This window comes from Glandiceps talaboti, chromosome 5 (genome assembly GCF_964340395.1).
Source record: "Glandiceps talaboti chromosome 5, keGlaTala1.1, whole genome shotgun sequence".
Taxonomy (NCBI): Eukaryota; Metazoa; Hemichordata; class Enteropneusta; family Spengelidae; genus Glandiceps; species Glandiceps talaboti.
In genome coordinates, this window is record NC_135553.1 from 11,965,401 (window position 1) to 11,980,456 (window position 15,056).

Here is a 15,056-nt window from a genome sequence, read left to right on the forward strand (position 1 = left end):
TGACTACATTTTATTCCCACATGTCGCTCCTAGTAGATATACTGTGTCACAAATAGACCTATGTTCTTGATGCAATAAATTCACCACGTACCATATGGATTAGTCTACAAACAAGGGATTGCATTTTCGCTTGAAAACAGCTTACCTGCTTTAGTACTTTGTCATTTTGTCTATTTTACAAGGGGATGCAGAGATTTTATATCTATTTTTGCTTTGTAACCTTTGCTCTATAACTTTACTAAAGACAGCGTTCATAGACTCCATTCAGGTGTACACAATAATACTGCGGAAACAGCTTTCTGTTTTTTAAAACCAAAATAGACACAAGCTAAGACTGTTTTGTTCATATGGAAGATAAGGTTTTGTTTTCAGTGTACGTTGACAGGAGATATTAATACTCCACGCCATAAGAACTATACTATATAACTGCTGTATATCTGATACATGTGATACTTATAGTACAGCACCGATTTAACACGACATTTTCAGGGGTACTGAAGTGTCTGTATTTTGTTTGAGGCGAAGCCAGACGATGTCATTAAAATTGTGGCGAATGGGTTTATGGTCAGTTTCATTGCGATGGTTTGGACGTTTGGGGACACTTTGATTTGTTATAAAACTGTCCTGTTAACCGGAATCATGAATAAAGTGTCATGTTTTTAGCAGAAACCCGTTTTAAGAACAGTTTGAACAATGGGGACGAGACGAAGTACAGTGTTGTAAAACTTCAAGTTTACAGTGCCTCGCCTGATAAATACTAATACTAAGCCTTTTTTGCTCTTCACGTTTAAACTTTTGCACTTTATAACTTTATGACACTTTTGTGGATAGTGTTCATGTAACTAACTGACTCCAGTCAGTTGAACAAAATACAGTAGTGGAAACCGAGCCTTCAGCTTACTATGATAGACACAAACTAAAACTATTGTTGTTCGATGTTACTGATTACACACAGGTGGGTGATATCAGTGGTTTTGTTGCGCGCAATAATCACCCAGTTTTCAAAATAGTGTTAAAACTTGAAGTCCCTAAAAATGTATACTGTATAGATCACGGCCTTCATCAAATGAAACTGCACATTCAGTGTAAGATTGCTTGCTTGAAGGTCTGCACATTAATAGCCACGTTAGAGGCGGTTGGTGCAGTAAACAGAAGATAGTAAAGGTAAGAGTAAAACGTCCATTCAATAGCTTACTAGTATATCAACATGGGGGCGCAACAATAGCTTTATTTTGTGTCAACCTTAGCTACCCGAAAATCTGGTTTCCACTGTCGTAAAATAAATGATAAAGAATGCATCGAAAGGGTAAGCAAACTGTGTGGATATCATGATGATATGATCAGATGCTAGTATGATGAACAAAAAAAACACAATTATACAGGAAAAAGATCGCAAACAGCATCATTTTAACCGTAGTATCAATGCTGCTGAAAAGTTAGATTTAAAGATGTCGTATCGTTCAATCCACACTGATACAATAAGTGAAGTGGCAGCTGTCACGTCATGTCGAATCTTGCAGACTGTATTGAAAAGTACACTGCAAACTAAGACTAGCGATTCACCGACTCTTTCCAATAGGGAGTAAACTATATAGACCAGTATACAGCAACCACATATATAGGTTTTAAATTGTTAATTGACTACACCAGGTTGTACACAGCAATGCAGCAGGTTGAATTGTACCTGTAGGCAGCTATTAAATGTATCCCCAAGTGATGTGTAGAACTTGGAGTTATTGTCTACCAAATCAAGGGACATTCTCTTTTTTCCCTGTCGTCTGTCTGTTTCATTGTTGTATGACATATCAGTGAAAAGGAGTTATCATGTATGTTTCTATGGTAACCAAGTTTACCCTTGTTTTCTGAGGGATTAAATTGTTAGATACATAAACTAAAATTATTGGTGGAATGGTAGCAAATGAGGTTTAGGTTTGGTCAAGGTGAACCTAAGCACTGTAATAAGACACCAATGATTTCTTTGAGAATATTGAGAAGTATTTAATAAATTTGTCATAAAATCTAGAAAAAGCCAAACTGGAGAGAGAGAGAATGTGTGTGTGTACAATGTATGTATGTGTGTGTATATATATATATACTAGTATATATGCGTGTGTGTGAATTTCCTCCAAATATATATAAAATCTAAACAATGCACGGAAAATGAACATTTTCATGAAGTATTTGTCCAAGAAAATACTAAGACACGTGTGACTGTAAATGATGGATTTCCAGAGACACTGGACAAATACAAAGGTCAGAGGTCAAGTTAGTTAGACCTAGCCTCAAGCAACAAAACAATCACCATAACTTTTACTAAAACTTTAGTTTTTTTATGTTGTCTAGAGGTGTCTTGTTCTCAGTTTGAACTAAATTATTTGATATTCACACCGTTTTACTGGTAAGAATTACACTGTAGTCATACACACATGTATTTGTATGCGGCTGTATCTGGTATGTTCTTTGGTAAATGACACGTTATTTTGAAGGCATGCTGTAAGTTGATCAGATTGCTTCACTCGTCAGTGATCATTGTGATTGAAGAAGCTTGTGGTTGGTTGCCTGCTCTGCAGCTGAAGGATAATGGTGATGATGATGATAATGATGATGATGACAATGGTGATGATGACGACGGTGTTGATGACAATGATGATGATGATGGTGATAGTGGTGGTGGTGTTGGTGATGATGATGATGACTATGACAATGATGATGATGAAGACAATGACAACTAGGGTGTAGACAATGACAATGATAATGATGATGAGGAGGAGGACTAGGAGGGTGATGATGATGATGACTACGGCCATCTGTGAATTTAGTGAAGTATTGGGCAATACATACATAGTTAATTGTTGAAAAAAAAATACATTTTCCATTTTTAAAATCATATAATATCTTTACTGACGATAAGATGTCTGGAAAAAATCAGGTATACAAAATGTATTTAGCAGACAAGATAAACACACTATGGCAGTGTTTATTCTCTGATAATAAACATGTAGACAAAAACTTGGACTTGACTACAGTAAATAATCAAACTCTAACAGCAATTCCATTACACATATTGATGAAAATAAAAATGAAAATATGACAAATGGCAGAAATGTTCTTTGCCAAAAAGCAAACAAAAAATAGTGAAAAAGTTACAGATCAAATGTTACTTTTGGTGAAACATTGGTTGCTACTGGGTGATAGGGAAAGTACAAACTTACATGCTACCGGGATTGATATACATATACAATGAAATTAAAACTGAAATCTAAATGAAAGGCAAATATTATGTAAAAAACATTCAGCTAATTTTTTGTTTGCCTTTCATGGCAAATTAGATAATGCTTAAGCAAAAGATGAGTCTGGGGATTTTCATCATTTTTGAGAGCTACTAGTAAATGGAAACCAGCTAATAAATAAGCCCACATAATTGTGGTCACAGCTTGATGTGTGAGAGTTTTAGACTTTGAAGTGGTGATGATGTCATTTGCATTAGTTCTTTGGTGTTTGAATAAAACACAGCTGACTAGTTTCATACCTAAACTTGCAATGTCATCTTGTGGAATTATTTAGATCTTTTTCTGATGAAACACTTGTTTCAAGGAAACTGTAGTCTGTAAAGACAAGACTTTCTTGTAACCCTATCAGCCAGCACAGTGATTTGAGAAACCTGATAACATCATGACGTATCTTACAGTCTAAGACCACTACAGATTTGCATTATTTCTTCTCTTTCACTTGTAGGAAGCCAGCAGTAGCTGAGAAGTACTTAGCATTAGCTTCGGCTACTCTCTTCTCTGCAGCATTGGGATTAACAATTTCCAGGCCCTAGAAGTAATGAGATTAGATATCCATTAGCGTCAGGCTCTAACTCACGCCGTTTTGTTTTATGTTTGGAACATGAGCACCATGGCAGAGGATTTACCTGTATAGCGCACTCTAGCTTCAGATTCTAAATTCCGTCACCTTGGTGATTTGTGTGACCATTTTGTTCTGTGTGTCAGGTTTTAACTCACATCGTTTTGTTTTAAGCTTGGAATATGGGAACCATGTCAGAGGATTTACTGTATAGCACACTCTAGCTTCAGATTCTAATTTGTCCTCTGTACATCAGGATCCGATTTGCACCATTTTATTTTATGTTCAGAATACGAGAACAAGATTTACCTGTATAGCACACACTAGCTTCAGATTTTGTCACCTTGTTAATCTACCTGTGATATCATTTTGTTATGTGTCTAAAACTGAAAATGACAAATTATCTGTCAAGAAACACACTGGGTTCACTGTTTCAGCCTTCAAATGTGATTCCCAACAATATCCATATAAACAGCAATGCATTGCCAACAGTAAATGTTATATTACACAACTGGCCACACGAGGGCGCTGTTAAAGTGTCACTGTATATGATTTCATGTGTGAGAAAATGGTGATTCTCTTTCTGGAAACAATTGTCTGTATCATTTTCATTCTGTTTAATATCATGTAATTGATGAAACAAACTTTGCACAAGCAAATAAAGCACTAACCTGCAGTGGTGTGAATGCAACACTGGATGCTGTTCCTGAAGTTTCACGACCTTTGACCGTTGATTTACCACCATAACGAACGGTGGATTTGCCGCCATATGTCTGTTGCTTTTGTAATGCTCTCTGAAAGATATATAATAGCCAGTAAAAATCTAGATACAAGGTTAACTATATTGTGTTTAAACCAAAATCACTACTATCAAACTGCAATATCCAGGACCTTGCAAGATGACTGCAATGTGACAAAGAAATGAAATATTAAATGAATCAATGTTACAAGTATATGCAGCAAGCTGCCTTTACTTCATTTGTACTTCATGAACTTCATTTATACTGTTGTCCATGAGTGGCCACTGTTCTTGATTTTTCCATAATATTGACAATGTTGGGATCACCTTACCTGTAAACTTTTAGATATTTTGACCTGTGTTTTATTGTCAACCTGTGGTCCTCTAATACGTCCTGTTCCACCTCTACCAATTTGACCAGCTGAAAATCCTAAATCATCCTGGTATGCATCTTCTTCAATTTCACCAAATGTCATCCTATTAGCAGCTTTCCTCATCTCTGTCATACCATACTTCTCTTTCATCTTTCGAAGTCTGACAATACAAAGTAGAGATTTTCAAAATGTAGCTTGTTGCAGATTTTGCAACTTTAACAATTTCAATAATTATATTTGACCTTTGACCCATCTCTTTATCTTGACTGTTCAGTTGTGCAGCTTGGGATTCAGCTTTTTTTCATTAATTTGTAGGGTGGAGAGGCATACTAAGGGTATACTTAGTACCTTTCACAATTTTACTGTCTTAATGTGTGCTGGCAATTGGCTAGTTTGTTTCATAGGTGGGGTTCCTGAGAGTGGGCAGGGGGCTTTGATGAAATGGGTAGAAAGGAGGGGAAGGTTGCTGGTAACTTGTTTAATTTGTTCTGTTGGTGGGAGATTCCTACCAGTTGGTGGGGACTTTGGATGTGTGTGGGGATGGGAAGAGGAGGATGGGGTGTCACCTCCTGTCGCTTCTATTTTTCCCTGACTGTTCAATGGATGGGTGCTAGTAGAAGTATAGCTTGTTTCACTGGTGGGAATTCATGGCAGTGGTGTTAGTGTTTGGTTGGGAGGAGGCTGTGTGTTACTTACCTCCTACCTCCTCTCTTTTTCCTTGACTGTTCAATGGGTGCTGGTAGCGGTCTAGCTTGCTTCACTGGTGGGGGTTCCTGTAATTTTTCTAATTTCCGTTCAATTTCATCTCTTAGATTACGGCCTATGTCTGCAGCAGGACTCTCATGAAAGCTGTCAACACGGGAAGCTAAAGTACACTTTGCTGATACAAGTCTGGCTGCTTTCTTCCTTAAATCCTGGTGATGATATGAAATATGAGAAAAGTTGACATATAAATTTACATTCAAACTCAGAATGGCTCAATGTCACATCTAAAACCTGAAAGTAAGAGATGCACATTTACTTAATTTTATAATAAATAACTTTTTGGCCTCCAACACAACACATATTTTGCAGATGCAGCTAGACTGAGAATACATCATTATTACTTGGTTTTGAGGGCACCAGTAGATGTCTATTACCACGAAGTAATAGACATCTACTGGTCTAACGTAGATATTTCCCTATGCTTGGTTGCTACATTACAGCACAAGGAGGTAATATGACATCAGATAGTGCCCGAATAAGGCCAGGCAATAAGTGTTTTATAACACATCACATTCTCAAGCATATATTATTTCTATAGTCAAAGCAAATCCCTGATAAGACTTCTGTGCTACATGAATATTGCCCTACGGAAAATAGCATGAGAATAGTGCCCCTATATGTAAATTCTAGGTCACTATGGGTCAATAGCCCATACCACATGATACGATCTAAGCCAATCACTAACGCTATATGAAAACGATGTGTTATAAATACTGATATCAGTACACATGGTCAGGAAAAGTTATTTCATGTAATAGTATGGGATGGTGTTATTAAACCAATAGTCGCTATGGTTTGATGGCTTCCTCCCATTATAACACAACTGTGTTTAAAGGAGTGTGTGTCTTAAAGGAAATCTTAAAACTTTCTGTAACTTTGCTTGAGAAAAGCTCAATTCACTAACAACATGGGAAAATTATAGATTGCTGATTTCCTTTTAAAAAAAGAGATGTTAAACCCCAAGAATTCTTTTCTATTTTCAAAAAGACCTGGAACATATTTTCAACTGACAAGTTTGGAAGCACAGTATACTCAAATGACTAAAATGTAGTCTTACCGATGGAGTAGCTTGTACTATGTCACTATAATAAACATAGCCTGTGTGTGGATTGGTGGCCACAGATGAAAACCCACTAAGTGTTTTTCTCTGAGCTCCTAAAATCAGGACATTACAAGATGGCATCTTAGAGAGATTGGTCAAACCACCAGCAGCACCTTGTAATAAAATATAAATATTGTTGAATTATTAGACATGATGCAATCAGTGTATGAATTAAGGAAACTCACTCTCAGTCAACTTTTGGGTTCAGTGATACTGCAGGAGGAAACCAAAGTGCCTGGGTCAAACTGAATGATGCTCTCCTTACTATAGCAACATGAGAAATTTATTCAAACCCACATTAGGGCTCAAACCCTGACTGGAATTGTAACAGGCATGTGTTTAATCACTTGGCCACAGTGTAATTGTTGTCCTCTTGTATTTGACACTGCAGTGACAACAGACTTACCCATGATTTTAGCAGCAGTTGATGCTCCTACAATAATTGACAGATTTGGTGCAATAAACGACATTCTAGATTCTACATATTGTAGAATTGTACTCTTAGCTTCATTCAGATCCCAAGCCTGGAAGGAGAAACCAGCAAAAACAACGAATAATATAATAACAAATCAATAATCAATAAGGCAGATCTGTACTCTTGCCCACAGGGGCACGTGTTATTGCTTGGAATGCCGTTTCTTAGGAAAATATTGTACGAATCCTGCTGCTACAATTATCTCCTTACAGGTAGGAATATATAGTCAAAAGGTTGTTATATTTAGTCTGTAAACCTTGAAAACAACAATCTATTAAATATTGCACGGCCCTATGCTCTTGCCATCATTCATAAACATTTCTTTGACCAAGGAGACACACAAACAATATGCTATACTCCAGATATCATAAAGATAAAAGATTACATAGTTTGGCCACTAGGGGTGCTATTTCACAGCAGATGTTGCCAGAATTATTCAGTAATGCATACTTTGACAACCACTTTTTCCCAATGTGTTGTGCAACTTTTGATAACATTCTTGCTTAATTGAAATAGTTCTGTATCTTTCATTTTCAGTTTTAGGAACTTATGAATTTCATTAACACCCACGTTGTTGACAGTTTCTTGTACTGCCTGGCATTCAGCATAACACAGTGAAAATGTTAATGCTCAGTTTCCCTAATCTACGGTGCCCTTATGTAACAGTCCAAAATGAGTGAAAAGTAGGTAACTGGAATACAGTGCACTCCACAGTAATAATTTGTAGTATTTTTTTTTAACTCACCATATCAGATGCCTCATATACTCTATTTAGCTCTTCTTCATCCATCTTCTCACCTTGTGTGGTTGAGGCAGACACACTCACAATCATAATTACAGCTGGAGTCAGGATTTCTTGCAGTTTTTCATTTGTTTTGGCTTTTTCTAACTCATTTCCAAGTTCCTACAGTGAAAAGTAAGTACCGTAATAGGTACAAAAGAAACATGACCAACAAGTAATTTGAAGCACATTCTGTATGAATACTGGTTTCTTTGTTAATCTCTGTGATAACCATTCTGATCAACACCAATTTATGCCTGTGGTCCTAAAACATCCACTTGGTCAATCGATCAATCGATCAATCGATCAATCAATCAATCAATCAATCAATCAATCAAATGATCAATCAATTAATCATCCTTCTTAAATACAGACCTGGATAATTTTTGATCAAGCTCAGCCAGCTCTGGGCAGGTCAAACCCAGACTACAATGGTAAGAGGCTTACAAGCTAACTACTTGGCCAATGAACACTGACATACGCTTATTACGTGTCAGAGTGATTTTTACCAACCTTTAATGTCAGCATATAATCCAGGGCTGATGGTACAAGTGATTCCAATTCTGGAAATCTCTTCATGTAATGATCTCTACAAAACTTGTGGATAACATCTACAGAACAGAACCAATATGTACAATTGGTTTTACTGAGATATTAGCATAAATTTATGTGTATTTATTTATCTGGAAAGTCTAGGGGAACTGATCCCATTTACACACTCCAAAGACAGCCATCAGCATGGGTTCAAAAGGAAACTGGAGTTCCCAGGGAAAACTGTTTGGTAGAGTCAAACTGAACGACACAAGCCAATTTGACGTGACAACGACACATCAATTTCTTGTTACTCATCAAAATTTGGTGTCATCCATCCCTTACTACACCCAGTTTTTATCATTTTCTTTGCCCCTCTTACATAGCCCATTACAACTGGTTGCTTCAATATATTAAAATTGATACCAGTACTGACTTTGACACACATCAAAATATTTTGTCTTTCATTAGAAGAGACATTATGTACAATGTAATACAGTAAATACCTTGTACAGAGGATACTATTTTATAGTAGATTTCACACATTAAAATAAATCAACTGACAAAAACTCTTATTCCACATTGTATTAAAAGAAAATGTAAAGCACACTTCCTCCTAGCTTGGAACCAGACATGTGCATATTGAGCACACAGAGACAGTTCAGCTGCAAAACTAGTTTCTAATACGACTACCAGTAGATTCTTTTCTTTCGTATACCCTGCATTACAGTGTATTTCTGTTGTTTTCGAGAAATTGTACAGGTTAAAACAGTCTTTATAAACAGGTGGTGGAAATTATTAATATAGGGTTAAAATCACATGGTTGAACCTGTAACTTTATAATGGCCTTGGAAGAACCCTATAAATTGAAATCACTGGGTTGAACTCACTTATCTATAAAGGCCTGGGGAGATTATTAGTCTAGGTGAAATTACAGATGGACCCACTACTCCAGAATTTAGAAAGGCCTGGGGAGAACCCTACAATTACTCTACTATATACTCACTTATTTCACTATCTATCTCTACTGTTAGATTATTTGCTTCAATAATAAGTTGGTACTCTGGATCTGCTTCCACTGTTCCACTCACTGAAATCAACACAAAATTATAATCAAATAGCAGGTCATTTACAAGGAATTTACATACATGTATGCCAAACTTGTTTCCCTTGGGTGTGACCAATCTTGTTTTCCTAAAGTTTCACAAAGTATCAGACTTGAGCACAACAATTTCATATAGCCATGGCTATATCTCTACAGGTATAACTCAGTCACTGTCTCAGCACCATGTATCTACATTATACTACTTTAGCAAAAATGTTCATTGTGTAGACAATATACAACTCTATGTCATGCCATGGTACATGGTACATCCTTGAGTGTAGGGTAAACATAGCAAATCTGCAGAACCCTATCTATCAGGGATGTATAAAACAAGATAGGCATCAGATGTGTCTATCTTTGTATGTAATGGAGATAACATTGAAGGAAATGACCCTGTAGTTACAGCAATCTCTTTGAGATTGTGGTTAACTATGATGTCATTTCCTGCAAGATTTTCCCATATAAACCCTTGCAGGAAACCTTAAAAATGGCACAATAATTGATGCAAGTGGATTATTAAAAGGCATAGATAAGACTGACTGGACTTTTCCTTTACTGGGACACACAAGTGAAGCTGACTTCATTTCTTATGCTTATGTAACATAGAAATTCATTTATACCAACTCTATATCAATCGGCCTCTGTAAAAAAAAAAAAGAGCTATGAAAATTGGCAAGTCTGGCTGAAATCAACAGACCTGCCATGCACTTGGGCAAAGTATCATGGGAACTAAACAAACTTAGGACCTTCACATCGTTTGAACCATTGCCCAAACTATACTGAGGCAATTACTTCAAGAGATGTGACTTCCAAAAGTTGTTTAGTTCCCCAAAATCCCTTGCCCAAGTGTACAGCAGACCTCTTTGAGGCCAGTTTCCAAATTTTTATAACTCCATTTCAGAGAAGCATTGATACACGATTGGTGAAAATGACTCCTAAGCGTTATGTAGCTAAGATAACATCAGCCTTGCATTTGTTCCCCTTTACTAAATACATGCAGTTACTATATCATAAATACTTACACTCATCCTTCGATCTTATGACTTGGTAATGCTGGATCTGTTCAAGGACATGTTTCAGCTGTCAAAAAAAGATAAAAAGAAAATGTGAACTGTCACAACTGGGAACAGTGAAAGAAGTACAACATTTTAGCTATTCAAAGAGTAGAAGAAATGAAAAGATATCTTTAGCATTTTGAAATCTCTGGAAATGAAAAGTGATGTATTGATGCAAAGCCCTATATGTACATGTTAGTGGAGGTGGTTACATGACATTTCCATGGGGAAAAGATGTCCATTTTCATCAAAATGATGTCAGTGTGACATATCAAACTGGTTTAATCTCAACCCAAAAGAGCTAATAAACCATAATGTAAATTCACAAGTGACTGTGTGTGATGGTGTTTTTTATTACAGGGGGTGGTTAAAATCAACCTCAGTGAGGTATTTTACCAGAGTTTTCCTGGCAAATTATAGCAGAAGTGTATGGAAAAGTATTGCAAGTTTTACCAGCTGTCATACTCTTGTTTCAAGGGCTCCTAAAATCTCTGTGCCTTACATCTATTTTCATTGTCCATAGAACTCAAAAAGACAAAATATGTAAAAGAATTGTTTACATTCACTCTTCTGAAACACTACATGTATACATTGAAACCACAAACCTGTTGGCTATCACGTAGCTTTGCAATGTCATGAATAGATTCACCTCTTCTTGTATCCATTTCCATGGCAACATCCTCCACCTCATCAATGTCTGCATCTTGGTCATCTTCAGCCTCCGGTTCATCTTGCTCTTCAGCAATCTCCTCCAAGTCAGCCAGCAACTCATCAGCTAAAGACATTGTTCAGTTTGAGTGGTCTTCAAACACTCCTTGTATGTGTTCTTGGTGACTAAGTACGGGACTTGTTGAAGGGTCTAATAACGTGATTTTGAGGAATGTGAAATTTTGAAATTGTTGAACTTGTGGGGTAGTGATAACTAGTGATTCCAAACTTGTTTCTCCAGGAACCTAAAGAAATTCAGAAGTCCTTCGTGATGAATGGGGAAAGTCAAAGTTTGCAATGATTTTTGGCAATGTATCTTAATATGGAATGAGAGTAGAAGAATCCTATAAAGCAATACAAATCTGTTGTACATACACGTACACAGAATGTATAACATCTACATGTCTATATAAGAGAACATAACGTCATTTAAAAGGAATGGATACCTTGGTTATTTGCTCTTGGACGAAATAAAGAGCGTTGGTTGGTAATGGTTGTTGGAAAACTTATCAAGTACAATTGTTAAATTATTGAGTGAATGAATGAACGATCCATATGGGACTGGCCACCAGCACCAGTGCGGCAAGTACCGCATAAATCCGTAAATGGACGTGTCAATCGCTTTTGCGGGGCCGCTTTCTTCTCCATGCGGTTTTGTAGGGCCGCGTCTAAAGTGCATGGGCCACCTTCTGCTGATACATGATGTAAACACAACAACAGTCAACATGGCGTTTGTCGTGTGACACTGGTCATGCGATCTAAATCGAAGCTCATTGCTCGCAGTGCCTTATCCCCCCCCCCCCATATAGCATTGAGGAAAAGCTTACCTTATTATTTAACAACCAACAATTTTGTATATCGGGAACTTGTGTGGGTAAATGAGATATAAAACGTGTGTGTAGTTTTCTAAGTGTAAGAGACAACCAAGTTCATTAGGGCGCAGCCATCTTGTAAAACGTTCGAGTAACGTGTGACCTTTAACCTTTCATTAGGGCGCCGGTCACTTTCGTGTAATTCTATTTTTTTTATTGATTAACATATAACATATTATCAGTTGCAAAAGTGATCTAGCCTTCAACATTTGCGTCAGGTATCTAAGGTCATATGGTGACGCTTAACAATGTAAGAAGAAGTAACACCAAACATACACACGCACTTCATTTGCATAAACATACTAAGTTCATAACAACATCACTTGGACAAAGTATCTGGACTTGACCACGCCTGGGTTCGTCATTCATCAGTACACTAATCAAACACTATTCTTAGATTTCTTCTTTACGGTGATTCATTGCAATGAATCTCTATAAAAAAAAAGAAGAAGAAGAAATATCGAAAATGATATATCCCTAACCGTAGTAAATGTTTTACCATAGAAACAAAGGTTTAATAATATATGCCCATTCTCTCTATGGTAACGGTCCGGAGGTTGTGGATTATCGATATTACCTCTATCCCGTCCACACCATGACTTGACTGTAGTTCTTTTGTTGCCACTCCTAATCACATAAGAAAGACGTTCGCTGATCCATTTATATCACCCTCGTGTTTTTCTTTTTAATTCTGAATAATACATGTAACCACAGACAAGTAAGTTGTCTGTGATGTAACAAAATCACTAGTCTATTTGATTTGATTTGATTTGATTTATTTCAGCACAAGAAAAAAATTCAGTATACAGAAAACAATTACAACAGACAAAATAAACGTTATTGTGCTGGGATAACACAGAACAGATAAAAACTTATTTCCACTGTGGTCCCACATGGAACAGACAAACTCAACGTTACCATAGATACAGATTAAACTCACATGAGACAAAACAATCAATAAAAAAGAAAATCATCCTTTGCACATCGATCCATTAAATCATAAAAGTATCCTTTCAACCTTTTCTTAAAAAGAGTACTAGATGTTATGCTCTGTACATTACTTGGCACTTTGTTCCATTGCACACTGGCTGTATAAACAAAACTACTAACCTGGGCTCTGCACGAGGCCTAATAGTACCATTTAGTAGGCCTACCCGGGCTACCTACCTACCATTTCACATTTACTTTAATTCTGTTTTCCCCAAAATTTTTTTAATGTAAAAAGGGATCCCCCTGTACAAGGAGACTTAATCACATATGGTATACTTAACGTATTCGTTAAAATCCCAGGAGCAACTAGTAACACAGTGTTACAAACGACGAGGATATCGGATTTAATCACATACAGCAGGTTGGACAAATAAAAAAAGGTAATAATCTCTTGAAGTAGACACTATGAAGAATTTAGACATAAGATAAAGGTTACAATGTTAGTTTATTTTGTCCATACTTCCCATTGCATATGAACTATTTCATCTATAATTACTTGCATAAAGTGTATTTCGGAACTACTCGATGATTCTGACAATGTCCGAAAGCGACACTGTCAGAATCATGACATCCCGACTTTAATACTGCATGCAAGCAGGACTAGTCCATATATCTATTGACTCGCATTGTATAATGATGACACCATGTTTACATGAGAAAGTATGCGGAGCTATCAAGTCTCGGTTACCTTCGAGCATGGGGTGTGTAATATTTCTTAGATTGTTGTTTTCCTGGTCTACAGGCTAAATATAATAACCTTTTGACTATATATTCCTACCTGTAGTATTCTTTCTACTAGTAGTATATAGGGATTAATACATGTGTAGCAGCAGGATTCATTCTTAAGAAAACGGCAGCCTCATCGATGATGCATGGTGGCTCACTTCATGGCTGAGCGAGGGCGAATTATTTTGAACAGATTTATATGTACAATATATACGTCATAAGTACATATATACTGTTTTAAAAATGTAAATAAACGTTTTGATTTATTGTTATAATGGCTCGAAAAATGCATCAATTCTGTAAAACGACCATATAACACATGAATGAGTTGATCGTTGGTGGCGCTCTTCTATTTCTGCTCCGTGCGCGCAATCATGGTATTAATAATAATATTTATGGGTGATACTTCCATGACGCAACTAAGGCGTAGGTAATGTACAGTCCAGTTATACGACTCATGTCTCACAGTTTTGGGAATTACAGTGAGTAATTGGATACAAAAGATACTGTTTGAACGTTAGTTAAATTCATAGTTATTTTTTCACAGGGGTGCAAGTAATTCTTTCTTTTTTTGTCCAACAAAAATAAATGTAGCTTCTTCATCAACATGCACACTGTTTTTTATTTCTCCATACATGTATTCTAACAGATAACGTGACTAGATATTTAAAATCAAAAGTTGACACTGAATCTACAAAACTGTCTCGGCATTACAACTTTTTGAACGGACTACTTGCGAATTTAACGTCTTCCCAATGTCAACAAGTAGTCAATATAATAGACCTCTACTGGCCTATACACGTGCACAGTCACTACTTGTCAGAAATATTGTGGCAAAGTAGAACGAATAAAGTGAAATTTTGCGTAAATGGTGGGTTTTATATGCCGTAGGATACCATAACAGTGTTCTCCAACTTCTCCCCACTATAGAGAAAGTGCAAACACCGTCCTTGCCATCTAGGCTGCCATGCTTGGTAGGTTTCT

The 15,056-nt window shown here is 36.7% G+C and overlaps 2 protein-coding genes across 2 annotated transcripts in view; one reads left to right on the plus strand and one right to left on the minus strand.

Moving 5' to 3' along the window:
* Positions 1-15,056, plus strand: part of LOC144435696 (uncharacterized) — a 443,695-nt gene that overhangs the window by 206,631 nt on the left and 222,008 nt on the right. The window lies entirely within an intron of this gene.
* LOC144435705 (U4/U6 small nuclear ribonucleoprotein Prp31-like) lies at positions 2,921-12,447 on the minus strand. Its single transcript, XM_078124314.1, has 12 exons — positions 12,312-12,447; positions 11,382-11,729; positions 10,744-10,801; positions 9,623-9,706; positions 8,599-8,696; positions 8,050-8,208; positions 7,236-7,353; positions 6,785-6,942; positions 5,659-5,876; positions 4,921-5,122; positions 4,521-4,643; positions 2,921-3,819 (listed from the first exon to the last, which is right to left on the minus strand). Exons 2-12 carry the CDS (start codon positions 11,559-11,561, stop codon positions 3,712-3,714), a joined length of 1,506 nt encoding a protein of 501 aa, XP_077980440.1. The 5' UTR covers positions 11,562-11,729; positions 12,312-12,447; the 3' UTR covers positions 2,921-3,711.